Consider the following 24939-nt stretch of genomic DNA (forward strand, 5'->3'; position numbering starts at 1 on the left):
GAACATGATATGTTTTTGGTGAGCGACCCTTGTCGATTTTTTATTACGTAAAAAAAGGAATAAGGGGACGCCTGCACAGAAACTGTCGGCAAGGGAAGCAAATTTAGTAGAAGTAACCCAAGACCTTTCCTCCGGTGTGGCGACGACGGGCCTCCTCGTGGTCCATGATACCGGCAGAGGTGGTGAGGATGATATAACCGAACTGGCGCGAGGGCAAGAGACGGGCGATCCACTTCTCGAGCTCGTTCAACTTGATGTTGAAACGAGGGGAGATGACACCGGTCTTGTTGATGCGTCCAATCAACTGGACGACGATCTTGCCAGAGCGGTGATCATCGATCTCCTCGAACTCGCCGATGTAACCTAGATACAGGTGGCATATATTAAAAAAATATGAGTATCGTTTGCTTTGTCGCGTCCTTAGCTTAGTCAAACTAGAAGCTAGAAGGATTTTTTTTTTTAAAAAAACAAAAAAAACAAAAGGAAAGGAATAGGGAAGGAATGTATCCACTCTTTAAAGGCTAAAGGCCACGATAAAAGTGCCAGCAGCTTGTAAGAAGTGTTTTTTGTTCTCCCGAAGCATTAAAAGATGAGTGCTGAAATGGTGTGCATAGGTTGCGCAACATTCATCCAGTTATTCTCCGGTGGGCAATTAAAAAAATAAAAAAAAAGAGGGGGCACAAGAGGAGCAGAAACAAAAGATCCACAGCGATTAAGACGCTTGCGGTGTTGCTTTTTGAAGAAAATTGTAGACGTACCATGCTTCTGCATCAAAGACAGGAACTTGACGATGACCTTGGACGAAGGGCGGATCAAGACCTGGCGCTTGCCGCGCTTCTCGGCGTTGTTGATGTTGTTGAGGCAGTCGTTCAAGACGGAGATGCGGACCATTTTCGATAATGCTTCTGTGTTGACAAACGATACCCCATACAACCAAAATAAAAAGAGAAAGGAAATGAAGGGAAAAAAGAAAGCATGAATACCAGAGTTTCTCGTATGAGTGTCGCCCTTTTTTTCATAAAAAGGGGATTCATAAAGAAAATCAAAGGTGGGGCCCAAAGCACAGCGCTGCGATGTATCAGACCCCAACTGCCCTCTCTCTCTAATTCCTTTCCCCTGCCATAAGCGTGTTGCTTAAGCAAAAAGATAAAGAAATACAAAGAGGCGGGTAGATGGGGAATGAGAGCAGCTCTGGCCTGTTCTTGCAAAGTTGGGCTGAAGAATAGGAAAGAGAAGCAACGGTGGCATAGAATTGCTGACGATTGGCTGCGTGAAGTGATAGTGCTGTCGGTCGAAGCCTACGCGCCCAAACAGGCAGGATACATCCCTCGAGCAATTGAAGTGTCTCTCCAGGAAGAGATCCCTATCAGAGAACCTCTATAGCATAGAGAAGGTGAGATCCCACTGTGTCTGTCAGATCTGAAGGATCTGATCCCTGAAAGAGGATGCAAACACCTGCAGAATCTAGCGTCTCGATCCGATTAACGGTTCAATCCATTGCCATTGCTGAGACCGTAATCCAATGCCGATCAAGATCGTCATTGAGTTCGAACAGGTCGATGGATGGATGTACGACAAAAAAGGGGATGGATGAATGGATGGATGGAATTCCTGCTCCAGATAATTCTCCTGCAAACACACCTTGGACAAGTTAAGAGGAGGAACAAACCAGGGAGTGGCCAAATACACCATTTATACTGGACCACACGTGATACACTTCAACTTTCACATTCACATTCACAGACATCCTGGTATATTTCTGAGTACGTTCGCTGATAACTCTAGTCTCTAGTCTATTCGTAGTTTGCGATCTATAGAAAGAAAACGGTGGAGAGAAGAAAATAAAAAGGAAAGAAGGAAACCGCGTTATAAACTGTTCATTTATCGTTGGCTTTGACGAATAAGTGGTGCTGAAAGACTAGACTATGTACAATGACAGCTCCTGCGGAGGTAAAATGACCAAGCGTTTTAAAAAGATCGCGTGTTGGAAAGGTCAGACTTCACATCTCAATTGTTCTTTGTTCTGTCGATACCCTCAGGTCTTTTTCCTCTTTGTTCCTTGATTTTCAGCTCTTTGCACGCGTTTTCTCATGCATGATAGGCCGACCGAAGAGCTCCGGGCCAGGATCTAACCCCACCCTGTAAACCTACGTTGCCTGAACCGATCAGTTCCTCGTGCACCTTTTCGATCGACTTGAAGTAATTAACGGTCTTGACGTGCAATTCCAGTGTCGCATCCTCGTCGCACACGATCATGCCGCGTGGATGTATTTGGATGGCTGAGACCGTCCACATGTGATTCATTCCTTCTTCAATACACTTGGCAAGTGCCAGTGCCTTGTGTGCGCCTGTGATGATAATGCAAACCTCGCGGGCATCTACGACCGTTCTGAAAAGAAAAGGCACGAGGAGGATATAAAGTTAGAGGTTAGCACAAGAACAACAGGATGAAAGTTGTGCCACCATGCAATGCCTGAATGAAAGTGCTTCCTTCTCCTTTCCCCCCTCCCCCCATCTTCTCGACCGTCTCTTTATGAAAAACTCGTCCTTGCTCCGGTCCATAATTACTTCCTGTTATCTCTTATCTCATTCTTTGGTACAGCTGCTAATGTCGTCACGTTGCCATGTCCTGTAGTCTATTCGTTCTGTGTTATTGCCACTCACAAGAACCTAGTCCAGTTAACACCTGCTCATCTCATCGAACGCAGACTCAAGGTAATACATACCCAACGCCAACAGTTAAGGCCAAATTGGGAACCTTTGTAATATCGTTATCAAAGAACCGGGCGTTGGCGACGATAGTATCATAAGCCAGGGTCTTGACACGGGTTCGTGAGTTGAGAGACGAGCCGGGTTCATTGAAGGCAATATGGCCGTCGGGTCCGATACCGCCCAAGAAGAGTTCGATGCCTCCGAAAGCAAAGATCTTTTCTTCGTATCGTTGGCATTCGAGATCCAGATCTAGGGCGTTGCCGTCAAGGATATTCACGTTCTCGGGAAGGATGTCGACGTACTTGAAGAGGTGGTTCCACATGAAGGTATGATAGGACTGAGGATGATCCCTGTCGTTATGAGTTTGTGTTTGGTTAGTCAAGAGCAGAAATAAATATGTAAAAAATACAACAGCTCCTTACAACTTGTCAGCCTAATGAATCGATTTTGCTCCTCTTTTTTTTTTTTTCTCACCATCTCTTCTCACGCTACATTCTGAATCGCTATTTCGTCGCTGCACACCAGCGACGTCCCTTTGAGATCGCAGTTCCTGAACGCCAATATCATTCTGCTCCCGCTTTACCTTGGCAATCCAACGTATTCATCCATGTTGAAGGTGACGATGTGACGAAAGGAAAGCTCGCCGTCCTGGTAAAACTTGACTAGGTTGCGATACACGCCTACTGGAGATGAACCTGTGGGGAGGCCGAGGACGAATGGTCTGTTGGCAGAGGGTGCAAACTCATTGACACGCTCCTTTACATACTTGGCTATCGAGGTGACAATTGGAGAGTTGTGTGTGGGCGCATTAGTGATGGGAGTCATCATAACGGCATAGCCTGAGTAGATGAAGCAGCTGGAGGACGCGTGTCCAGCGAGGGGACCTGCTTACCGACGTGGTAGGAGACCTCATCATAGTCCTTGCGAATGACCAATCTCATGTTGTATCCAGGTGTTGTGTGAGGTATCGGTGAGTGAGGAGGCGAAGAACTAGGAGTCGAAAGGCGAAAGTGAAGAGTAGAAAGACAGAAAGAAGGGAAAGAAAGAAAAAAGAGAGAAAGAGAAAGATAAGATAAAAGGATACAAAAAGATTTGACGTCTTGAAATCTGACGACCCTCAAGAGCAAAAACGATCTTCCCCAATCCACACAAACGTACACAGACGCTCACAGCGGAATTGTGTCCATAAAGAACTGATAGACCATCTACCATCCACGAAATCAGACACAGTTGGGGCGGAGGAAAGAAAATGAGGCAGAGAGATAACAAATCATAGATCGCGCTAAAATGAATGCGCAAAGACCAGTCTCTGTGTCATCCCACGAATAGACCACAATATTCCGCGAGCAGCAAGCCGGACATTTCTTTGTCTTCTTCTTTTCCACTGAATGCATGTACAATCGTTCTTATCAAGGAATCGCAGAATGCGATTGGACGATCTCACCTACACAAGAAAACACGACCCACGGTAAGATTGCACTCTATGCATCTGGGCAGTTGGAGAGCTCTTTTTTCATTTTTTTCATATCACACAGTAGATGGCGATAAACTAGGCATGCACGGCCACAGTAGAGTAATATATACTTTTATATCGGACAGACGCGTTTGAGGTCACTGGCTTACAAACATATTTCATACCACTGCCACATAGACACCATGAACGCGCTTATTGGACAGTTTACCACGGTGCTCGACAGTCGCTAGTTGCTAATTTCTGCGGACGAACCTTGCGTGGGTGCAAAAGACGCATCTTCAGCAACGGTGGGGTGTCCGGCTGGGAACGAGCATATCGATGGATGGATGAGAGTGAGTGGACTGCGCGGTACAGTTCTAGCCAACGGCTGTTGTCTCCCAACCACTGTTCCCTGGCCTGAAGGGTGATAGGGACAGAAGTTCTCTGGAAAGCTGCATTGCCCTGTTGAACCGCGGCAGCAATGGTCCTCTCTTGGTTCTCGATCAGATGCGTCAAGAGGCAGGAATGGATCGCAACTCCCTGCCGCAACAATTCCTTACATAAGGAGCAGATAGATACATGCAGACGGAGGCAGTACAGCAACCCAAGTTGAGTGGGTGAGTAAACCGCCCAAAAGGTGCAGGCTTGTCTGCGTTGTTACCCATTCTCTATTCCTGTGTAGGCCTGTCTATGTCTGTTTCGCTGTTTAGCTGGCTACTTGTCTACGCGTTGCTTGTGAGCTTCGATGAGGCTGTTAAAATATTTAGTTAAGGATGTAGGCACCAAAAGCTCCTCCATTTCCAATAAAGTAGCTCCTCTCGGCCACCGTTCCTGGCTTGGGAAGTATCCTTTCTAATATTGAGAACACGATATCCCTTTTGAATTTGTAACAGGGCCATTCTTTTTTTTTTATATTCTTGACTCCACCGAGTGCTTTTATTCCATCTTTTTGCATATTCGCTTCATTTATCCCCACGATACTATTTATGCATAGATACGATCATCTCGTGTTCTGTTCGATCCAACGCGTTTATCCCGAATGAACAAACCTGCGTTGGACACATCAACCGCATTGGCGATCTCGGAACAGCCCAAGCTCGCCAATCCTTCCTTGAGTCCGCGTAATGTTGCTGCAGTCGTCAAAGACTTGCCGTAGACGTGTTCCTGTAGACTAAGAAGCAGATACGACTCGCTCAACCCGCGCACCTCACACTATACAAATATTTTTTGGCAAAAAGCCATACAAAAATAAATAAAATAAAAAGAATATGTGTTACTTGAACGCTCAAAGCATATCAGGCTGAATGGCAATATCAATTCACAAAGGCAGGTTTCGCAGCTTACATAGGCAATTAGAGCTGCTCCAAGATTTTGGACCAGGTTGGGTACTTCCAGTGTTGGGATTTTGGTCACCTAAAGGGAAATCCACAGGGGCGCCATTAGTCGTGTTGGTTTGTCATCGCAAAAGTTCAACGGTGTTCAGTCCATTGCTTCTTACAGTTGTTGAACCGGCAGTTTGCAAAAGTCGTAGCCAAGGGTAGACGAACTCGATGTCCGGAGACCCCGAGAAATATGTTGATGGCGAAAGTGTATCCAGAATAATGACCCTACATGAACAGCCGGAAAAAAAAAGAAGTAAAAGTATCTCCGTTAGGGCTGTCAGCACAGGGGGAGACTTCGCGATCTCATCGTGCATGAAAAGAAACATTGTCCATTTAAATGGGAAGAGAAGAGGTATGTACCTGCTCGCCTGAATGCTGTTCATGATAGTCTTTGCAAAGTTCAAACTGTCCTGGTCCTTGATTTCATAGTTGCAAGGAATGATGATAACGGTCGGATCTGCGTCCAGCGCATAGATGTTGCAGTTGGCGTTCGATCGTGAGTTCACGTCCACTGCGTTATCTTTCTATGGTTTCCAGGAACAAGATCGAGTTGTTTCGCGTCAGTACTCGGCCTAATGGCCCTTGAAATACTTGCGATCGAGGCAACAAAATGAAATAGCGTACCAGATCAATGCCAGGCAGAACTAGGGTTCCGAGCAATGTCTTTGCTTCAATAGTGTGGAGGAGCGCGCTACCACCGAATGCTGTGCCAATAATAAGAGTTGAACATGTCTTTGGCGGTATTGATCCTGCTGTTGACGGCGATGTTGTGCGCCAAAGAAGGATAGGCTTTGGCAGCGTAACGCACTTGTCCAGGGAGTCCTGAAAGTCCTCTTCGTCGCTGGACTGATATCTGTGGTGGTCGTCTGCTGAATCCTGCTTTGACCGTATTGCGAAACGCAGAAACCAAATGTCAATTAGTCACTAGGCATTCATTAACAGATCAGTCTTTGTAATCCTGTAGTATAGGTCAAGGGCGGTTACCATGATGTATGTCTGTCTGTGGTCGTTGTGGAGAAGCGATGCAGACACAACAATAGGACCCTAAATTGACTCGCCCTCCCGTACACGCAAGGGTGTGTTGCGCGTATATTAACCCTTAAGCAAGCGCGTCCATGGCGCGTCGCACATTATTTTTCATCATTGGCAAAGAGAAGACGCGTATGCATGCAGACGAATATGTATTATGACACAATACTATGGCACAGAAAGAGTATGATACAGCTAGCAACTAGTAGTCCTACGAGTAAAAAGGGCTGATTACGCGACTATCTTGGACACCTTTCCGATACCTTTGGTTCGTCCCTCTCGGAAGATCTACGCGCAAAACATGAACACAAATATCAGTCTCTGTAAAGCAAGAGCGCTTGCGTGACAATGACACGCTAACATGTAGCAATAAGGACAAAACTTACGAGTCGTGCCCCGACTTTGAGGTACGCGGGCTGCAGGAACTGGAACCGGACAGTCGCTCGATCTCCTGTGCGCAGAATCTGATCCGGCTTATCCATAGCAAGCACTCGTGCAGTTTGCCGTACGGCACCACAGTGCAGCATAGCCTGGTACTTGTGACCGATAGTAGTCGAGTGGTAGAGGACCAAGATCTCGGCCTCGAACTCTCGGCATCCACGCGGTGGAGGCGTGGTCTCCTTGTCGAGCATCACCATTCCCTTGCGAATAGTTGACCGACGGATCTTCTTAAGTCCAAACGAGGCACTTTGGCCAGCACAGGCCAATGGAACGTTGAGTCTCTTGCGCTGGATACTCTTGACGGTGACCATTTGGAAGGCACCGTTTCCATCTGGTCCAAGGTAAAGCTGGTCACCGGCGTGGACGATACCGTTCATGACAACTCCACTGACAACTGTTCCAACGAATGGAACAGAGAAGGTATCGGTGATTTGGTACTCGACTGGAAACGGAGGTATTCAACGCGTTAGAAATGATCTTGTTGCGAGCATAAAAAAGGCCAATTTGCTCCAGAAAACGAAAAATTCTATACCTGGCTCATCTCTATTGTACTCTTGACTGATCGGCAGTACGTTCAAGAAGTTCTTAAGCAAGTCCAGGCCTTCTCCGGTAACGTTGGAGACCTGGAAGATAGGGCAAATACGCTCGCTGACAAAATTGCCAGCGGTTACTACCACATCCTCATGCGACTAGGAACAGTTGTGATATAGAAAAGCGTTAAAGAAACCATCATTGTCGTACTAGCTTTACATATTCAATCAGATCTTGAATCCATACCTTGACAAACATGGGGATTTTTCGGCAGCCTGCAGACTTCAAGATCTTGGTCAATTGCTTCACAGTGTTCTCCAGCACGTTTGGCGGGCACATATCGATTTTGGTGATGACAACGAGGACCGGAACTCCCAGGGCTAGCGAGAGACCGAGATGTTCCTTTGTCATGCCGACAATGCCAGCATTGGATCCAATCATAAGCATCACAAAGTCGGGCGCGCAACCAGTCATCCCGAACACGGTGGTCTAGGAATAAAAGAGCATGGTGAATATACGAGCCACATGCATGTTAAGAGCCGTAAATGTACACAAGCGCAAGTCCTACTAACCTTGAGATATCGCTCATGTCCAGCCAGATCAATGAAAGACAGGACCTGCAGAAGCAGCGTCATGGTGTTAGAGATGGACTCGCTGTACAGGGCAATTTACTGCAAGGCTAACATCTTCACATACTTTGGCAGCCTTTCCACAGATCTCATCCCAAGGAGCGTTTCTTCCATGAGACATGGTGGGAACTGGTTGAGACTTAGCATCAAAGCCGAGAATCTCCATGCCGACAGACGATGTGCGTCCCGAGTCAATCTCGTGCTTATGGCTAAAAATCCGATCAAAACGTTAAGAGTTAGCAATGAGAGTGCAGATCAGGCACAAGGACAGGAAGCACTTAATTTATGTCCGCCTTTACTTTACTTACCGGAACAGGTTGACACGTGCCTTTCCGCGTCCATCATCGAGCACACCTTTGGTCAAGACTCCTAACAACGTAGACTGGTAGATTCGCCAAACATCAAACGTCAGTTTCTGGTCTTTCTCGAGCGCGCACCACTTCATTCATGCCGCAGATAGCCACAAACCTTTCCAGCGTCCTTGATACACATATCGATTGTCGAAAGAGAAAAACGTGAGTTGGATGAGTCGTTATCGTAATACATCATAGTAATAGCATTGAGCCTCACGAAACAAGAAGACATACGACGTTTCCAACAACTGCAACACGGAGCTCCAGTAGCTCTTCAACAGACTTTGGTATCTTTCGAATCATAACGTAGGAAGTCTTGAACGTTGACTGACCGCCTTCGGCTGTTACGGGAGCTGTTGGTTCCGCTATTACCTCGGCAGACCCTTTACCCTTACCCTCAATTGGCGCTGCCTCAGATCCCAAGGACAGATCCGTGTTCTTCTCATACATGATGGCGACCTCGGCACCAACTGCAGAAGCCGCTGCCCGGACCGTAGTGAGTGCAGTCTGATATTCTGCGTCGGTCAGGTTCATCGGAGCTCCGTCCTCTGTTTTCATGCAAGGTACAGATAGGGTTTGCATTAGCGCGGCGAGTTGATAAATGTCTGGCACATAACAAAGGCAAGGCGATTCTCGTCGATATAGATCTGATCGCGGATTAAATTACCTTCGACACCAATCTCGAAGAGGGTCTCACCAGAGCCCTCCCGTATCCTTGTTGCCAGCAGGGTCTGCAGCGACTCGATATTAGACTCTGTCGGATTCAGGAATTGCTCCTGCAGAAGGTAACATGGCCAGATTGACGAGTGCTTGTTAGTTATGCGATTCTCAGCAGAGCCCACATAATAACTTCGATAGATGATTGACAAGAGAATAAGGTTCAAACGCCAGCCCATTTCGCCAGTCGTGAGGCCGGTCACGAACACCAGCAGCAGACTGAAAAAGATAAAGAACAAAAGGGAGTGGGGGATAATGCGATTAGGAATAAGGACATGAAGACACTGATTACTACCTTTAGAGAGAGATCCTTGATGCCACTTCGTTGGGCCTCAAATCCGGCGAGTGGATCGTCCATGTCATTTATATCAAAATCATCCAATGACACCCCAGTTCCAGAGGTACCGGCAGCGACAGTGCTGGCCGAGGAAGTCGAGGATGCAATGAGGTTCATGGCGCCCAGCTTCTCAACTAAGGGCACTGCTGAGTCGGCAGTCGCGTCCGGTATTGAACGTTCGGCAGATCTGCTGCTGTCCTTGGGCTCGTCGTGCTTAAGCATTGCGAATGAGTACAGACGACGGTTGAAGTATAAAATGTATATGGGCAGCGGTGTAGTGGCGGTTGCTTGCTTGCTTGGTTTGGAAGTGTGTAGCTTTGTTGTGGCGAGTGAAATGTCAAAAGGAAGTCCGCTCTCTTAGGTGATGAAGTGAATCAACAGAAAGACGAATGAGGTGGAATAAGGAGGAAGGCATATCCCTCCCACGGGCACAGTTGGAGCAATAAATGGTGGTATTGGATGCGGCGCAGCGAAACGCTATTCTGCTGGAATAGCGTGTTGCGAATCAAACTAGAGGCAGTTTGTGGGGGAGAGAGAGAGGGGGGTGCTGTCTGGACCCCCAATTGGTCCCGACAAAGAAAAGAGTCATGTTCAAGAGGGCTGAGCAGATTCCTTTATTCGGTACCCGATGGTGCGGGGGTAGGGGGGGCGTATTCTTTTAGAGGGCCCTTTGATCTATATTTTATATATTCCATTGACAGATCGTGAGTCAAGTCAGCAGCCTTGACACCAAGTGGGACCAACCGTTGTTCATGCTGCTCATGTTCCACGCTCTTCTTCCGCCACTATCCAGAAAGCAATTGGTCAGTTGGTTCCCAATATGTCCTAGATCTGTGCCGAGATGAGTGTCCACAAGGTACATAGTCTACGCGCGACTGATAATATACGGCACGGCAATTGCAGAAGACTAGTCGTCGCGTCAAAAGCTTTCAATTGTGGAAGGCATTCACACCGCTCAAATTCTAGAATCCTAGAATCCCAAGGTTTGGTATACTGATCGCTGTGCAAAATGGCAACGCGCGCCGTGCAACAGGGAGGAGTTGACACCATTTGTGGGCGAAGAAACGAATTTCATTTTTTTGAACCCTGAATGCCGAATGTCCGTTGCAGTTGAGCACTGCGGAAACTCCGAGAATTGCGTCTTGCTCTTGTTCGCCTCTTCCCTCTTCTTTGTCCTCGTCTCTATCTTTGTCTCTGTCTCTGTCTCTGTCATTGCCTCCCCCTCCTAGAGTTGCACTATACCCTTCCACTCCCCACACTCTTCCTTCTGTAGTCTATACCCATCCAGACATGAAGATCACTTCGCTCGACTCACTCCCTGTTGCTTATGTCTCACATGACTCGACCGTTGAGAAAAAGGTTCTTCTCAAAAATGGCGATGTCCCCCATGTCACTCAGCTTGCAGTTGCAACATTGAAACCTGGAGAACAGGCAACCAAGCACCATCACAATGATATGACAGAGAGTAAGTTGAGCAAGAAAACAAACATACTGTTCAAATAACATCTGCCCCATGATGCGTCTGGGCATGAATATGGACATTATCTCACTATGGTTTTTTTTTATTCTGTTTTGGTTCTTTGTACTGGTGGTGATGTTCAGCATTCCACTTCCAATCGGGATGGGGTGAGATGGAGATCGATGACAAAGTCTTGGAAGTCAAGGCAGGCATAACCGTTACTGTATTCCCAGGAGAGGCACACGAGATCAGGTAAACAACAAGCGAAAGTGCACTTGATGCGACCCATTCAGAGAGATTGTCATTTCCTCATCACTCAATTATGTTCGTCGTTCTCTGTTGATTCGCCTCTTATTAGAAACACGGGCTCGGAAAATCTGGTGGTGCTCTATTTCGGTATTGTGTAGAAAGCTTCGGTCCATGAAGTCTGAGATAGCAATAGCGATAGCGTCTATGGCATGCATTTTATCTTTTGCCGCGCACAGCATGCTATACAAATACATAATAAAAGATGGGCAGGGGTGAGGTGCCGTGTCTGTGAACTCACCCCCACTTTCAGGAACACTCGACACTCGGCATGGTGCCCTGTGTCTCATTCTGATGCTATCGCCATTAGTGCCAGACCAGTGGCACAAACTGGTGAGTGTGTGTGTGTCCGAGGGATATTCGTCGAACCCAATCCGTGCTTCTGCTCTCGTACAAACCATGTAGGGATGGACAGTGAGCACTCACTGGACGCAAATAAACACCAGAACTGAAGTAATATGTGGAGGAGCCTTCTGTTTCTGCATGTCCTTCTGTCCCTCCTCTTATCTTCCTTCATTTTCATTCCGTGGATCATTTGACATCTTTTTTTCCCTTTTCATGACACTTTAACGACCACCCACCTTCTTGCCTCGACAGGCTATCGTGCATGCGTATACGCTCTGACTGAATACGAAGTTTACTTTACCGCTCCTTTTTTCCCTTCAATTAAACGGGAAAGCGCACCAAGTGGTGTCCTGACTCTTCCTTCGTTCTCTTGAATCGTTTTGTTTCTTCTTCTCCTTCTCTCTTTTTCTCCTCTTTTTCTCCTCTCTTTTTACTTCTTTCTTCTTTCTTCCTTTCTCGTTTTGCTCATCCATTCACATGGTGCCAAGCTCTACTCCGGGAATCAACTCACGCAGCAGGAACGATGGCCCAGTAGCTGATCGCGTGGTGCCAGCAACAACAGAGACAAGCATGACAGGCACAGCAGCCAGTACGACCGCTACCGCCACCACTGCTACAACCACACTCAAGCAGAGAAAAATCTCTGCAACCAATGGTCATGGCAGCAGCAATGGACAGGCCAACGGCAAACTCAACGGAATCTTGATGGACAGGCGGAAAATAGTCGACGACAACAACGATGACAGTCAGGACAGCAACAGTGACACAAACAGTGAAGTCCTCGACCCTTTAACAGGCGAGCCCCTGCGGTTGCGGTATGTATCGATTCATTAAAGCGATAAGGCAAAGCTCACTATAGACAGTCTTTACTGACCCCAGTAACGCTTTGTTCCTCAACTCAACAGGGACTACGCGTCTCCTTATTGTCCGTCATTCTCAGTTGCATTCAAGGCCCTGTTTCTGGTGCGCGCCCTGGCAGCAACGTACTCCAACATCTCTGACTGCGACGAAGTATTCAACTTTTGGGAGCCTATGCACTACCTTCAGTACGGAACAGGACTCGAGACATGGGAGTATTCACCAGTGTATGCCATCAGGAGCTGGGCCTACATCCTCGCCCACGCCCTCCCTGCAGAGATCACCCGCCTTGCTATGAGCGCCAATCGTGTGAGTTCCTTTTTTATGTTTGTGTTTGGTGTTAATTGCGAAGAGTGGTGGCCCAAGCTTATGTTCACGAGTCTTCTCACACAAATTCATGTGCTTTTCTTCTGTATTACCATTAGTTACAAGTATTTTTCATTCTTCGGATTATACTTGGCGCAGTTTCGGCACATTGCGAGGCAACACTTTATAGAACAGTTGTGGATGAGGTCGACCCGAGGATAGGACGGTATCTCTTACTGGTCCTTATTAGCAGTGCAGGAACATGGATTGCTTCAAATGGTAGGGGTCAACCGTCAGAGGGCGACCGATTTTTGAACGGCGACCTGGGAACTCTGATCCCATTTATATCAGTGACATTCTAACCCTGGCTTCTCATCCGAATTGACCCACGATACAATAGCCTTCCTTCCTTCAACATTTGCCATGTATACCACCATGATGTTCTTTAGTCAAATGCTGCAGCCGCCGCGTCACCATTCTGGAAAGCGGACGTTCTGGGCCATCTTCTGGGTCGGATTGGGAGCACTCCTTGGCTGGCCCTTCTCGGCAGCCGTGGGCCTACCATTTGCACTCGAGGAGCTCTTGGTCCACAGCAGGAATCACAGCAGAAAAAAGACGGTCCGATTCAGGGACTGGCGCATGGTGCGACTTCTTCAGTTGACGACGTCTACGATAGTGGTTCTCGGCTGTGTTTTGGTGAGTGCTTTGTTTTGTTGAGTGTCTTTGGGATCACTTTTTTTTCGGGCTTGAACTTGGCATGTATGGTCGATCTGTTAGCAAGGCAAGGTCTGGCCACGTACAGGACTAAATTGTAAAGGAGACTGACTAGGAGTACTTTCATCTGTCGTTGCAACTGAATAGGTCCCCATCATGATTATCGACCAATATTACTACAAGAAATTGGTTATCGTCCCTTTGAACATTGTCCTGTACAATGTTTTTGGAGGCGATGTGGGGCCGGATATTTTTGGCACCGAGCCATGGTGGTTCTATATCCTAAACGGCCTCCTGAACTTCAATGTCCTGTTTCCCGCCGCACTGTTCTCGCTTCCGATGCTGGTAAGTCAGGGTTTCATTATATATATATTGTATATGATAGATATTGAATGTGCCACATTCTGAAAGTTTATTGTTGTTGCTTTTCTAGTTGATCACGTATTTTGCCATTCCAGATGTACTCCCTGCCCCACCTTCAAGCGGCGGTCTTTCACTCAAGGACCCACTTTTGTGGTTCTCGTTAAAGTTATCGCCCTTCTACCTCTGGTTCGCTATCTTTACGGCGCAGCCGCACAAGGAAGAGCGCTTCCTGTTCGTAGTGTACCCACTCATCTGCTTTAACGCTGTCATGACCCTGTTCATGGCCCAGAAGATTATACAACGCACCCTGGACAGATTTGTCACTCGATCTAAGGTTAGTCTCTTCTTGTTTCATTGCAAGCACCTAGTCTTAATTCAATCTGTTAGCAAATGATTTCTAATTCATAACTCTCCACATGTTTTGGTCGCGTGTTGTTGTTGTATCAGACGGCTGCGATCCATAAATATGCGGCTGGACTGGTGTGGTTGGTCCTGCTTGCCTCTGCCGCGGTTTCATTGTCCAGGATCCTCGCCCTTTATGAGCACTACAGCGCACCAATCGATGTCTACAGGAAAGCGTTCGATATGGTCAAGGTCCCAGGCCCTATGGTCGTTGAAGGATCAGATTCCACTGTCACCGGAGGAGCTGCAGCATTAGCGAATAACCGAGACCCTGCAAAGATTGTACGTGTTTGTGTGGGTAAGGAATGGTACCGGTTTCCGTCACACTATTTCTTACCAGAAGGCGCGAAGTTAGGCTTTCTGAAGAGTCATTTCGATGGATTACTGCCGGGAGAATTTCAGGAGCTCCCACTAAACGCCGAGTTACCGATTGTGGAAGCGAGACCGTCGGCGGCGAGGGGCAAGGAGCACCGACCGTTGAGGATCGATTGGCGATGGAGTGCCGAGAGACGGCCGGGAACGTCATTTGTACCGAAACAGATGAATAACCAGAACATGGAGGTTTTCGAGCATTATGTAAGAAAGTGCTGACTGCTGTATTTAAAGGTCTGCTCAGGGTCTTGTGCTGTCAATGTGATTTTGCTAAGAATCTTTTTATATTATATACTCCTTCGCCGATAGACCCCTCTGGACCAGTGCGATTACTTGGTGGACCTGGACTACGGCGGTCGTGCAGGAGAGGATGAAAGCCAGGGCCAGGACTCGGTTGAACCCCGGTACCTGCAGGACAAGGAGCATTGGGAGAGGCTTTACTGTAGAAGGTTTTTGGATACAAAAGTGGGGGCGGGACGGAACCGGTGGGTACGGGCGTTCTGGATCCCGGACCAAGTGACGGTCGCATTGACGAGGGGTCAAACGAAGGTGTGGGGCGACTATTGCCTTGCAAGACGCAAGTCTTTGTGAATACACAGGGAGAAGAATGTTGTTTGCTGGAGCAATGATGGTTCAGGAGCGAGCGGATATTGCCCTAAATAAAATAAATAAATTGGATTGACTTCAAGTTGAATCTGAAGGTGATTGTTGGGTGCGGGGTATATCTTTGTAGATCTTTATTTTGTATTTTTTTTTTACGCGCTTGATAGTTAGAAACCAGCACCAGCATCATGCGTGCATCTTGGAGATATAAAAAAAAAAAAAAAAAAAATAGGAAAAAGAAACAAAGTATTTCTCAGAATGAAGGGGGGAGTGTGAGCTCTTGTTGTGAGGTTCTCAGTTGATGGCGAGATTTTCAAGCGCTTGGGCTTCGTCTGTGGCCTCCTGGATGGTGAGGTCCGCAACAAGAAGTCGGAGCTCTGCGATCATCTTGAGGAGTCGGATCCGGCGTCCTGTCGAGGCCATGCCCATGTCCTTGAGGGTATCGTGTGTCAGGTCCAGGAGCACGTCTCCTGTGATATCATGGTCTACACAGGCGGACCAAATTATGGACGACGGGATTAGTTTGTTGGCGTGGGGCGGTACATTGTTATTTTGCGACAAAATGAACAGATGAAGATGTGGGGGTGTTCCTTGTTACCTTTGAAGGATTGGACAGCATCCTCGTACCCGTTGTTGATCAGCCATTGACCAGTAGTCTCGACGGACCACTTATAGACATGGCCATCAAGTCCCTTCAGCACTACAAGAGATGGGTGGGTGGCAAAGTTATTCCTATCAGTATACGAAGAAATGTGTCTTTTGTGGGGGGATAAATTCATGCACACATGTTCGAGAAAAGTGGGAAAAACGTACGGTCGGTGCCGTTCGACATTGGGAACTTTGCACGGACGGCTTTGGCGTAGCTCAGTCGCTGGAAGTTCTGTGCCATTGTCGGTGCTAATTTCCAGTTATAAAAAAAAAAAAAAAAAAAAAAAGGAACATGGTACGATGGGCTAAGTACTCTTTAAGGTTGCATCCACAGTTCCTTTTTTCATGCAATCAAGGGTTATAAAGTACAGTACTTACTGATGAGATTCTTTTCAGCAGAGACCCAAGACGATGCGCCTGGTGGGAGGTCTGCCATAGCATCTGTCAAAAGCGGATGTTAAAGTAGATAAAAAAGAGTCGGATGTTAGGGTGGACACAGTATCTTCAAGCTTTGACGCCTGGTATCCAGCAGAATAAAATAACCCCATGCATGCTATGCTATGTGGTGATGGCGTTTACCATGCTCGCCGTGTCGATCCATGCCACGGGCGCAGATAAAAAGACTGATGTCGCGAAGGATCTCGAGCATGTCGCAGTCCGTGTACTCGCCGTCGAAGATGCTAGTGTTCAGCCTTGGATCTGTTGGGGGAGGGGGGAGGGTGTTCAATCGTACAGTAAAGTTGGAACGAAGACAAAATCTTGTTTAGTCTTGCTGCACAGCATTTTTGTTTCACAAGCGCGTTCGCCTCGTCAAAAAAAAAAAATCCAGGGTCAAGGTACCTGATTGGTCGAAAGAATCGCGTTGATTCAGAATACTCGGTCGACGACTGTTGGGACGACTACTGAAGCTTCCAGTGTTGGAAATGACCTGCAAGCGAAGCGTGCTCTTGCGTTCCTTGACTAGGTCCGAATTGACGAGGTCCTCGAATTCTTCATTTCCACTGATGGTGCAGAGGTCCCCGTCGAGGTCTGCATACTTGACTGTGAAATCGTTATCGAGCTGGAACGTATTCTGGAGCTAGCGCGTATTAAAAATAAGAGAGGATGAACATGAATACTGAATGGTTTTGAAGAGCGTGCTGTGGGAGGGAGAAGAAAAGACGGCCAGAAGGAAAGTAAGAAGATGAGGGGTTGTTTACCTTGTCTTTGAGGTCCTGGTAGTGGATTTGCTCGATGTTGATGGAGAGTCGACGGCAATCGTCGCGATGCCATGCCTTTACTGTCGCGGCCATGGTTAAATATCCTTGGAGGTTATGAAAGTGATAAACAGATGAGGCGTGAAAAAAAAGAAAATAAAAACGGCGTGCGGTATGCGCTTTGAAGGTTTTGTTGAGTGTTAAAAAGGAAGAATGCGTGGGGATAGGGTCGTCAATACTGCGTCGGTAGGGGGAAGCAAGGTGAGCGAGGTCTCGGGAGGGAAGTGTGATAGGATAGGATCAGAACGTTAACGGGGAGGAGGAGAAGAAGAAGAATAGGGAGAAGAAGAACGAGGAGTGCTTAGAACGATTGGGCAGGTGAATGGGGAAGGGAAGGAAGCGAATGAGAAGGGATTAGGGGGAGGAAAGAGAGAGGGAGGGGAGGGGGTGGATGGAGAATGGATGGAGAAAAGGAAGACGCGGTCTTTCAGATATAGTCAAAGCAAGGATGGTTTTTATTTGTTTCAGCCGCAAGAGCAAGTAAGCAACACACTATAACCAGACCTCAATGGTATTGTATCCGATTTCACTCTCCTGTTGTATTGTGTACATACTTGTGTACATTACAGTATTCATGGTCAATAGGTGATGATCCATGGTCCATGGTCCATGGTCCACTCGACTAAGCACAGGGCAATCAATATCCTCGAGTAGATCATGTCACGATGCACAGGGGGTAGAAGAAAGACATGTATTTTATTATTATTATTATCACTTCATTATCATTATATTGCTGTCATTTTATGGCGGGGAACACGCGGCATGCGCACACACACACATGTACACATGCAGTCTGCATCTTTGTCAAACACCATCTAAACCCAAATGCGAGGTCAACTTTAAAAGCACTGGGGCAAATGAATTGTTATTCATCGGGCGACGACATTGTACGAAAAGGGGCGAGGAGAGGGGGGAATTGTAAAAATACGACTCGATGCTAAAGATCGTCAGCAGGTCAGACAGGATGACCCGCGCTCTACTATCGCATGCCATGCCCATCTGTTTTTTTATTTTCTGAGCGTTGAAATGTGGTGGTCAAGGCCATGTTTAATAATCAAGGGCTCGTGTCATGCTAGGGTACGGATGACCAACACCCGAGGCTAGCGCTATGGACAACACACAGTGCAAGGGGGACTAGAGCAATCATAATCATCTTTGTCAGCTTATCGGAGAGAGGGGTAACTAAAGCTCTACGAGAGACAAAAAACGGCCAAGACGAGGATGAAGCCGCGAGACCCTGGCGACTGGCATTCACGCGTGCCTTTGTTTAATTTAATAACGACTGGCATGCATACAGACAGATCGTGGCAGTTTATGGCTAGAACCACAGGTGACCAGGGTCCATCTGCCATCTTTTCCCTTCAGGAGTAGAAGTAACGTGGCCCACTTGACATGACCCGAGATATTGTCGACTTTTGAAACGGTCAATCAGCGTCATTCGTCGGATGGCATTTGTATTCCAGGGGATACCATTGGACGGTTCATGACCCCCATCAATAGCACAACGACAAGTATCCGTCCGCACATGCGACAGTTGTGTGTGTTTTTTTATAAGTCCTCAATATACTCCCGCGTATGTGTTTATTCATAAGTTCACACTGAAATAGGTTCTAGATATAGCCGGGTGTAATAAGTTTGTTACGAACCGTCATTGTAACGGACCCTGTTAAGGGCGACCAAGTACTCTTTCTCAGCCTTTGGTGCCTTGGATTCGTGGTATCCCAATGGACCGGTGTCACAGTCTGCGCAGGAGAGGAACTGAGTGCCATTAGGCAACATCTTGCTGAATCCAATATTCTCGAACGCCATCATATCTGTGACTCTCCAGAAAGACTGAAGTTCGTCGCCTGAACTTGCTGTTGCTGTTACCGATGCTGATGATTCGCTTTTCTCCGTGTTCTCCTCGTTGGTCTTCGTAGTCTCTTCTACAGCACCTTCCTTCTTTTCAGAAGCCAGGGCTTGGTCAATAGTGGAGATGGTCGCACCAGCCAGGGGTAATTTTGGCAGCATCAACTGTGGGTTAAGAAATGGAAGGAGTGAGTAGGAAGCAATTGTCTGCGTATAATAAGCATTGCTGCCCGCCAATCTCGGTTGGCGTACGAGTCCGCACCTTGCTCTTTTCCCTTTGGACCAAAGTTGCCGCGGAAGCGAGGAGGATTTTGCAGCGACAGCTCTCCTGAGGACAATAGATGTCGAACTGGTTGACACTCTTCTCGGAATGAGACCCAATGAGGTCCTGTTCCTGGAACTCTGTGTAGGCTTTTCCTGGATTCCTTACTGCTGCCGCCATCGAGTAGTACTATTAGGGAATTGAACTGCAAAAAGAAAGGATGATGTCAAGGGGAGAGTTTCGGGGGAGTGGTTGATGGCCCCACTGTGTGACACGTTTATGATTGGTCAATTGATATCCCAGTTGCGACTTGAATGTGGAGACGAGGGCGTCAGAGTGAACGTGTGAAGTATAGCTTTTCCTTCTCCTTCTCTTTTTCATCTCCACCAAGCACCTTTCTCTCTTTCAAGCCAAAGAATCGAACAGCATGGATCTGACCAAGCCAAAAGTACTCGTCTACGGATCCATCAACATCGGCAAGTCTTCATGAGAACAAAACCATTCATGTAGAGCACAGCTCCCTCCACAACCTTACACCGCCAAAAGCTGATCACCTCTTTTTCTCAATAAACCCAAACCAAATCCCACGCATCCCACAGATGATTTCTACGTCGTGCCGCATATCGTTCGATCTGGTGAGGTAATAAAAGGCGTCCTTTTATCTGCTCGCCAAAGAACCATAGATGACTTGTTTGACTCTTCTGCATAATTCTCCCACGCATAACACCCGTCCAATTATCCTCTTCCTTTTTTTAGACGATCTCTTCCAGCTCTTACAGCGTGAGCGCCGGAGGCAAAGGTATTTTCATTTAAATTGATGTAACATCCAGAATACTGATGTTCTCTCGCATTCCGACCTGCGCTGATCTGAGACTTTACACCGCTTCCCGCCTTTTTGCAAAGGCGCAAATCAATCTGTGGCTCTGGGAAGGGCCGGTGCGAATGTGTACCATGCAGGAAAGATCGGAAGTGATGGTAAATGGGTCATGAAGATTATGCAGGAAGCTGGAGTCGATACATCGTATATCAAAGTCTCTGAGAAGGAGGTAATGGCATAAAAATAAATGACCAAAGTATCTGCAAAGTGGGAGGATACTCTGTTGCGGATCGATAATTAATGTGTCTTTATGTACACCTTTTTGTCCGCACTGGGGGGATCTCGTTTTGTTAGGCAACAGGAAGGGCCATTATTCAACTGAGCGAAGAATCGCGCGACAACTCGATTGTATTGTTTCCAGGAGCGAACAAAACTATGACCTTGGAGGAAGCACGCCATGTGCTGTCGAACTTTGGAGAGGGTGACTGGATCTTGATGCAGAACGAGATGAGCAGCGGAGGCGAGATCATGCACGCGGCCAAGGAACGAGGCATGACGGTTTGTTTTAACCCGTCGCCCTTTACCAAGGAGCTTCCTAGAGAGTATCCGATGCACCTTGTTGATTACTTGATAATCAATGACATTGAAGCAAAGGAGTTGTATGCGTATTTGACGGAGCGCAAGGGCGGTGATGCGGATTCGGTCACGTCCTCGTCTGATATTGCAGCACCAGAGAGTTTTCCAGTGCTGGAGAAAGCGTATGGCGAGATTAGTGGGATTGTTATTACGCTTGGAGGAGATGGGCTGGTTGCACGATTCCGTATCAAGGAGGAAGACGAAAAGTTGAAAGAGTTTCGAAAGAGTGTTGTTAAGGGCGAGGTCGTCAACACCACAGGAGTATGTGATCGTACGCGAAGAAAGAATTTTGTCTGATCCGAAGTACGCTCCATGCACTAACACAACTCGTCATCTCTATTCTGTTTGTATGACACAACTAGGCTGGAGATTCTTTCACTGTAAGTTTTTGGTGTTACCGATACCCGCGTAACAACGGAGGCAACAACGCGCGTGAATGACATCTAACACTTCTCTCTCGATGCAAATAGGGGTATTTTATCGCGAATCTCCTCCGTAATCAAGAGGCAGGCAAGCGCTTTAGCGAGGAACAGCTCCAGGCAGCGTTGGAAGAGGCAAGCCATGCGGCGTCCTTGGCAGTCGGCAAGGAGGGTGCCATGGATTCGATTCCCATCAAAGATCACGTTGACGAACACATCAGGAAGAGGAAGGAGTCGCTGGACTAGCGCGTCGACAGTACTCTGCTCATTGGCAAAAGAGACATGGCCATGGAAGTAGTTGATTTGTCTAAGACACGATTTATTTCATAAATAAAATGCTGTCGACAGTTATTCAATTACGATTTGAACGTTTCACGCCGAGCAAGCTCTGACCATTCTTAATCTTCTGCAATGCCTCCAGTACTGAAACTGAGGGACATCCTGCAGGAGCAAAGTGAATGACAAAGTCACCTTCCCGGTATTGCTTGGGGAAGGTGTTCATAGTACGGTCGTCCTTATCGAACAAATAAACCTATAGATATCAAATGAATATAAACTTAGTCAGTATGCAGAGCAGATACCATAATTTTCATATTTATCCTGTTGAACATTGCAGAGTGCTTACCCCAGAAGCCCACTTGGGATCCAGCATGGCCTCCCAGATAGCCGCCTGCTCATAGCTAGACTTGCGGTACCAGTCCTTCCGGGTCTGAACCTCATTGAGGAACTGGCGACTCCAGTTTGTATTCTTGATCAACATGACTCCAGCATTCAGCATCTTGTCCTTGACAGGCCTGGCAACGATCAGGCTGATCTCCTTGCCCACACTGGCCTCCTCCGCGCGTTGAATGATCTCACGCAGATCTTTGCCCATATCTGCGATGACAGCGTCCATGTCCATCCAGAAGAGCCATTCGTAATGTGGAAGGACCTTCTGGATAGCCGCAATCTTTCCCCAAACCAGTCGACGACCTGTATAATCTTCCTGTGCGAATTCTGCAGCACGGGCCACAAAGTCGTAGCCATGCTTGGCGGCATAGTCGCGCTTGTTCGCGGCAGAGGGGAGAGACGCCTCGGCCATGCACATATCAACATAAATATAGGACGAGGTCAGGAGTGCAATGTTCTTCTTTCGGCTAGTATCCGCAGCACATGGTGCTGTTGGTTGGATGACCAGCTTCTGAACAATAGGCGTCCAATCCTCGAGCTGGTAGACCGGGCCGATGGCCTGCGATGCGGTCTGAAGTTCATCAATGTCGCTTGCCCAGATTTGTGCAGGGCCGCTCTCGACCTTGAATTTAGGAGCTGGTTTAGTAAAATAAAGAGTCGAGGCGGTGAAGAGGTCCTCGAGCTTATTATTCTCCCTGATGGCAGTGAGGCTCTTGACGATCTGCTCAGCAACATTGTACGAGACCATGCCAGCAAAGGGCTTTGGTGCTCCCCAAGTGTAGAGGAATCCATTCGGGTTGACGGCCGTCTTAACGCGTTCTTCCATTTTAGGCAGGTTGACAAGGGTTGTGGAATCGAAAATCAGGACCTTATCCACTGTAATCTGTTCCTGAGGGATGAATGTCTCAACCTAACAATAGACAGCAAACAGCATCTTGTGTGTCAATGGCTGCTTGCACTAGAGTGATCGATTGCTTCCGTTTTGCACACAAATGCTTCTACGAGACACTTACAGCCCAAGCAAGGGCATCACCCCAAACCGCATGTCGATCGGTCACGGTCTTATTGATGAAGAAATGGTCGTTGTATTCCATGAACTCGCCGTAAAGATCTCGGATTTGTCCCTGCATGAACTCGGCCGAATGGATAGGCGTCTTCAGCCAAGTTGCATACCCATGAATATAAAACTTGTAGATGATCTTGCCATCGTACCTCTTGCACGGCTCTAGGTTGTTGTTGATCCCAAAGATGGTCTGACGCACCCATTGGCGATTGTGCATCTGAGTCCAACTCGAGGGGATCAAAATAAGGGTGTCGTATTTGCCAGGGACGTTGGGTAATTGAGAACCAGTCGGCGGTGGGGATGGAGTCGACTTGTCGCCAGTGTAGACTGCGCCCTTAGCAGAGCTCTCGTAGCCCTCGTCATTATCGTTGTAATTCTTGGGCTGGTTGGTATAAGGTATAATGCTATTTTTGTGATATGACAGGAAGACGACCAAGAGGAACACACCTGCCGTGATCCAATACAGTTTCCTTGTAGACACGGCCATGGACAATTGGAAATGATATAAAAGGACTGAGGTGGCAAGTGAAAAAATGAAGCGTATGAGTGGAAGAACAGAGTTTTTTTTTTCTTTTTTTTGGCCAGGAACTTTAGATACCTTTCGAGTTTACCCCTGCGCTCAGATCAATTGTGAGCCCTTAATTGACGAAATTGGTTTAAGAAAAGGAGGGGTGGCATTGTTGGTTCTGTCTTTTCAAATTTCAAAAGAGGTCAGACATCCACCTGCCTTATTTGGGTGCACGGATCCATGGATGAATACCAGGGCGGCCCATATACACATCCATCTATCCAGCCATCGATGAATCGCATCAAATGCGCACAACCATCCTCGTCTGCTACAAGTCGGGTTCACTCTCCAGTACTTTTTATCGATGGCAACATGATTTGGGGATCACTCAGCACTCTCATCTCATGGGAAAGGATGTATCTTTGATTCAACGGTTTTTCTCGCAGACGTCTACCAAGCACACGACCCTACTTAAACAATGAGATGGCAAACAGCATCCCCATGAACAGCAGCGCTCATCTCGGCATCTCGCCTGCACACACTACTGGATCTCTGACGATCAGGATCACACGGAGCTGAACAAAACAGAGCTCGACAGATACGCCAGCACTAGTAGCTACAGGATTAGACAATTGAATACACTTCAGTTGCTATCAACAAAGCATCATATACGGATCAAAGCGAAACAGATATTATGGAACAAGCCAACTCAATCTTTGCCTCTTCAACAACTACTCATCACTCGCTGTTAGACAATATGGGAGCCTACAAGTATCTCGAGGAGTTGGCCAAGAAGAAGCAGTCGGACGTCATGCGCTTTTTGTTGCGCGTCCGCTGCTGGGAGTACCGCCAGTTGAACGTCATCCACCGTGCCTCGCGCCCCTCGCGCCCCGACAAGGCTCGCCGTCTCGGCTACAAGGCCAAGCAGGGATACGTCATCTACCGTATCCGCGTTCGCCGTGGTGGTCGCAAAAAGCCCGTTGCCAAGGGTGCCACCTTCGGTAAGCCCGGCGGACACGGAGTGAACCAGCTCAAGTACCAGCGCTCGCTCCAGGCCACTGCTGAGGAGCGTGTTGGCCGCAAGTGCGGCAACTTGCGCGTCCTCAACTCCTACTGGGTCAACCAGGACTCGACCTACAAGTACTTTGAGGTCATCTTGGTCGATCCCTCCCACAAGGCCATCCGCCGCGATGCTCGCATCAACTGGATCGTCAACCCCGTCCACAAGCGCCGTGAGGCCCGTGGCTTGACCTCGGCCACCAAGAAGAACCGTGGACACGGCAAGGGTCACGGCTTCAACAAGACCATCGGCTCTGGTCGCCGCGCCAACTGGAAGAGACGCAACACCCTCAGCGTACGTATCTCACACGGGAATGAAGATCTGATTTTGCAGCGCGCGACTGAACGACTGTTTGCTAATCATATATTTATTTATTTTTGCGTTCCTGATAACAGCTCCGTCGCTACCGCTAAGGGTTTTCTTGCGCTCGTGGGTTTCTGG

At 47.7% G+C, this 24939-nt stretch overlaps 11 protein-coding genes across 11 annotated transcripts; 4 read left to right on the forward strand and 7 right to left on the reverse strand.

Annotated features, from left to right (window-relative positions):
- Positions 1–103: 103 nt before the first annotated feature.
- BC939DRAFT_396343 (40S ribosomal protein S22-A) lies at positions 104–891 on the reverse strand (the record flags this gene model as incomplete). Its single annotated transcript, XM_051552287.1, has 2 exons — positions 104–363; positions 759–891. The coding sequence occupies 2 exons, from the start codon at positions 889–891 to the stop codon at positions 104–106; spliced, it is 393 nt and encodes a 130-aa protein (XP_051413085.1).
- An 845-nt stretch (positions 892–1736) lies between these two features.
- Positions 1737–3758, reverse strand: BC939DRAFT_423002 (glucosamine-6-phosphate isomerase). Its single transcript, XM_051553119.1, has 4 exons — positions 3605–3758; positions 3296–3482; positions 2727–3062; positions 1737–2389 (listed from the first exon to the last, which is right to left on the reverse strand). The coding sequence occupies exons 1-4, from the start codon at positions 3651–3653 to the stop codon at positions 2089–2091; spliced, it is 873 nt and encodes a 290-aa protein (XP_051413086.1). The 5' UTR covers positions 3654–3758; the 3' UTR covers positions 1737–2088.
- A 1309-nt stretch (positions 3759–5067) lies between these two features.
- Positions 5068–6585, reverse strand: BC939DRAFT_448906 (uncharacterized protein). Its single transcript, XM_051555300.1, has 6 exons — positions 6532–6585; positions 6172–6426; positions 5908–6071; positions 5664–5772; positions 5510–5578; positions 5068–5377 (listed from the first exon to the last, which is right to left on the reverse strand). The coding sequence occupies exons 1-6, from the start codon at positions 6532–6534 to the stop codon at positions 5150–5152; spliced, it is 828 nt and encodes a 275-aa protein (XP_051413087.1). The 5' UTR covers positions 6535–6585; the 3' UTR covers positions 5068–5149.
- A 222-nt stretch (positions 6586–6807) lies between these two features.
- On the reverse strand, positions 6808–8980 carry BC939DRAFT_396164 (P-loop containing nucleoside triphosphate hydrolase protein; the record flags this gene model as incomplete). The annotated part of the gene is made up of 9 exons (XM_051552271.1): positions 6808–6864; positions 6963–7459; positions 7550–7706; positions 7795–8037; positions 8121–8165; positions 8245–8386; positions 8486–8559; positions 8646–8657; positions 8765–8980. The coding sequence occupies 9 exons, from the start codon at positions 8978–8980 to the stop codon at positions 6808–6810; spliced, it is 1443 nt and encodes a 480-aa protein (XP_051413088.1).
- Positions 8981–10691: 1711 nt separating this feature from the next.
- On the forward strand, positions 10692–11606 carry BC939DRAFT_448910 (cupin domain-containing protein). The gene is made up of 3 exons (XM_051555301.1): positions 10692–11049; positions 11187–11295; positions 11402–11606. Exons 1-3 carry the CDS (start codon positions 10875–10877, stop codon positions 11448–11450), a joined length of 333 nt encoding a protein of 110 aa, XP_051413089.1. The 5' UTR covers positions 10692–10874; the 3' UTR covers positions 11451–11606.
- Positions 11607–11833: 227 nt separating this feature from the next.
- BC939DRAFT_448912 (Alg9-like mannosyltransferase family-domain-containing protein) lies at positions 11834–15396 on the forward strand. The gene is made up of 8 exons (XM_051555302.1): positions 11834–12509; positions 12600–12861; positions 12978–13137; positions 13259–13554; positions 13720–13917; positions 14006–14269; positions 14383–14913; positions 15019–15396. Exons 1-8 carry the CDS (start codon positions 12172–12174, stop codon positions 15298–15300), a joined length of 2331 nt encoding a protein of 776 aa, XP_051413090.1. The 5' UTR covers positions 11834–12171; the 3' UTR covers positions 15301–15396.
- A 147-nt stretch (positions 15397–15543) lies between these two features.
- Positions 15544–17631, reverse strand: BC939DRAFT_448917 (uncharacterized protein). The gene is made up of 7 exons (XM_051555303.1): positions 17160–17631; positions 16801–17038; positions 16540–16659; positions 16339–16401; positions 16126–16209; positions 15911–16012; positions 15544–15797 (listed from the first exon to the last, which is right to left on the reverse strand). The coding sequence occupies exons 1-7, from the start codon at positions 17250–17252 to the stop codon at positions 15607–15609; spliced, it is 891 nt and encodes a 296-aa protein (XP_051413091.1). The 5' UTR covers positions 17253–17631; the 3' UTR covers positions 15544–15606.
- A 1223-nt stretch (positions 17632–18854) lies between these two features.
- Positions 18855–19506, reverse strand: BC939DRAFT_476392 (Mss4 protein-domain-containing protein; the record flags this gene model as incomplete). The annotated part of the gene is made up of 2 exons (XM_051558587.1): positions 18855–19229; positions 19327–19506. 2 exons carry the CDS (start codon positions 19504–19506, stop codon positions 18855–18857), a joined length of 555 nt encoding a protein of 184 aa, XP_051413092.1.
- A 158-nt stretch (positions 19507–19664) lies between these two features.
- BC939DRAFT_528210 (Ribokinase-like protein) lies at positions 19665–21530 on the forward strand. Its single transcript, XM_051561449.1, has 7 exons — positions 19665–19802; positions 19926–19966; positions 20083–20125; positions 20230–20372; positions 20498–21040; positions 21142–21159; positions 21250–21530. Exons 1-7 carry the CDS (start codon positions 19754–19756, stop codon positions 21442–21444), a joined length of 1032 nt encoding a protein of 343 aa, XP_051413093.1. The 5' UTR covers positions 19665–19753; the 3' UTR covers positions 21445–21530.
- Positions 21531–21550: 20 nt separating this feature from the next.
- On the reverse strand, positions 21551–23417 carry BC939DRAFT_476394 (galactosyl transferase GMA12/MNN10 family-domain-containing protein; the record flags this gene model as incomplete). The annotated part of the gene is made up of 3 exons (XM_051558588.1): positions 21551–21730; positions 21824–22777; positions 22881–23417. 3 exons carry the CDS (start codon positions 23415–23417, stop codon positions 21551–21553), a joined length of 1671 nt encoding a protein of 556 aa, XP_051413094.1.
- A 778-nt stretch (positions 23418–24195) lies between these two features.
- Positions 24196–24911, forward strand: BC939DRAFT_483872 (60S ribosomal protein L15; the record flags this gene model as incomplete). The annotated part of the gene is made up of 2 exons (XM_051559216.1): positions 24196–24792; positions 24894–24911. The coding sequence occupies 2 exons, from the start codon at positions 24196–24198 to the stop codon at positions 24909–24911; spliced, it is 615 nt and encodes a 204-aa protein (XP_051413095.1).
- Between the last annotated feature and the right edge of the window lie 28 nt (positions 24912–24939).

The sequence above is a fragment of the Gamsiella multidivaricata genome, assembly GCF_025024155.1.
Source record: "Gamsiella multidivaricata strain RSA 2152 chromosome Unknown BC939scaffold_26, whole genome shotgun sequence".
Taxonomy (NCBI): Eukaryota; Fungi; Mortierellomycota; class Mortierellomycetes; order Mortierellales; family Mortierellaceae; genus Gamsiella; species Gamsiella multidivaricata.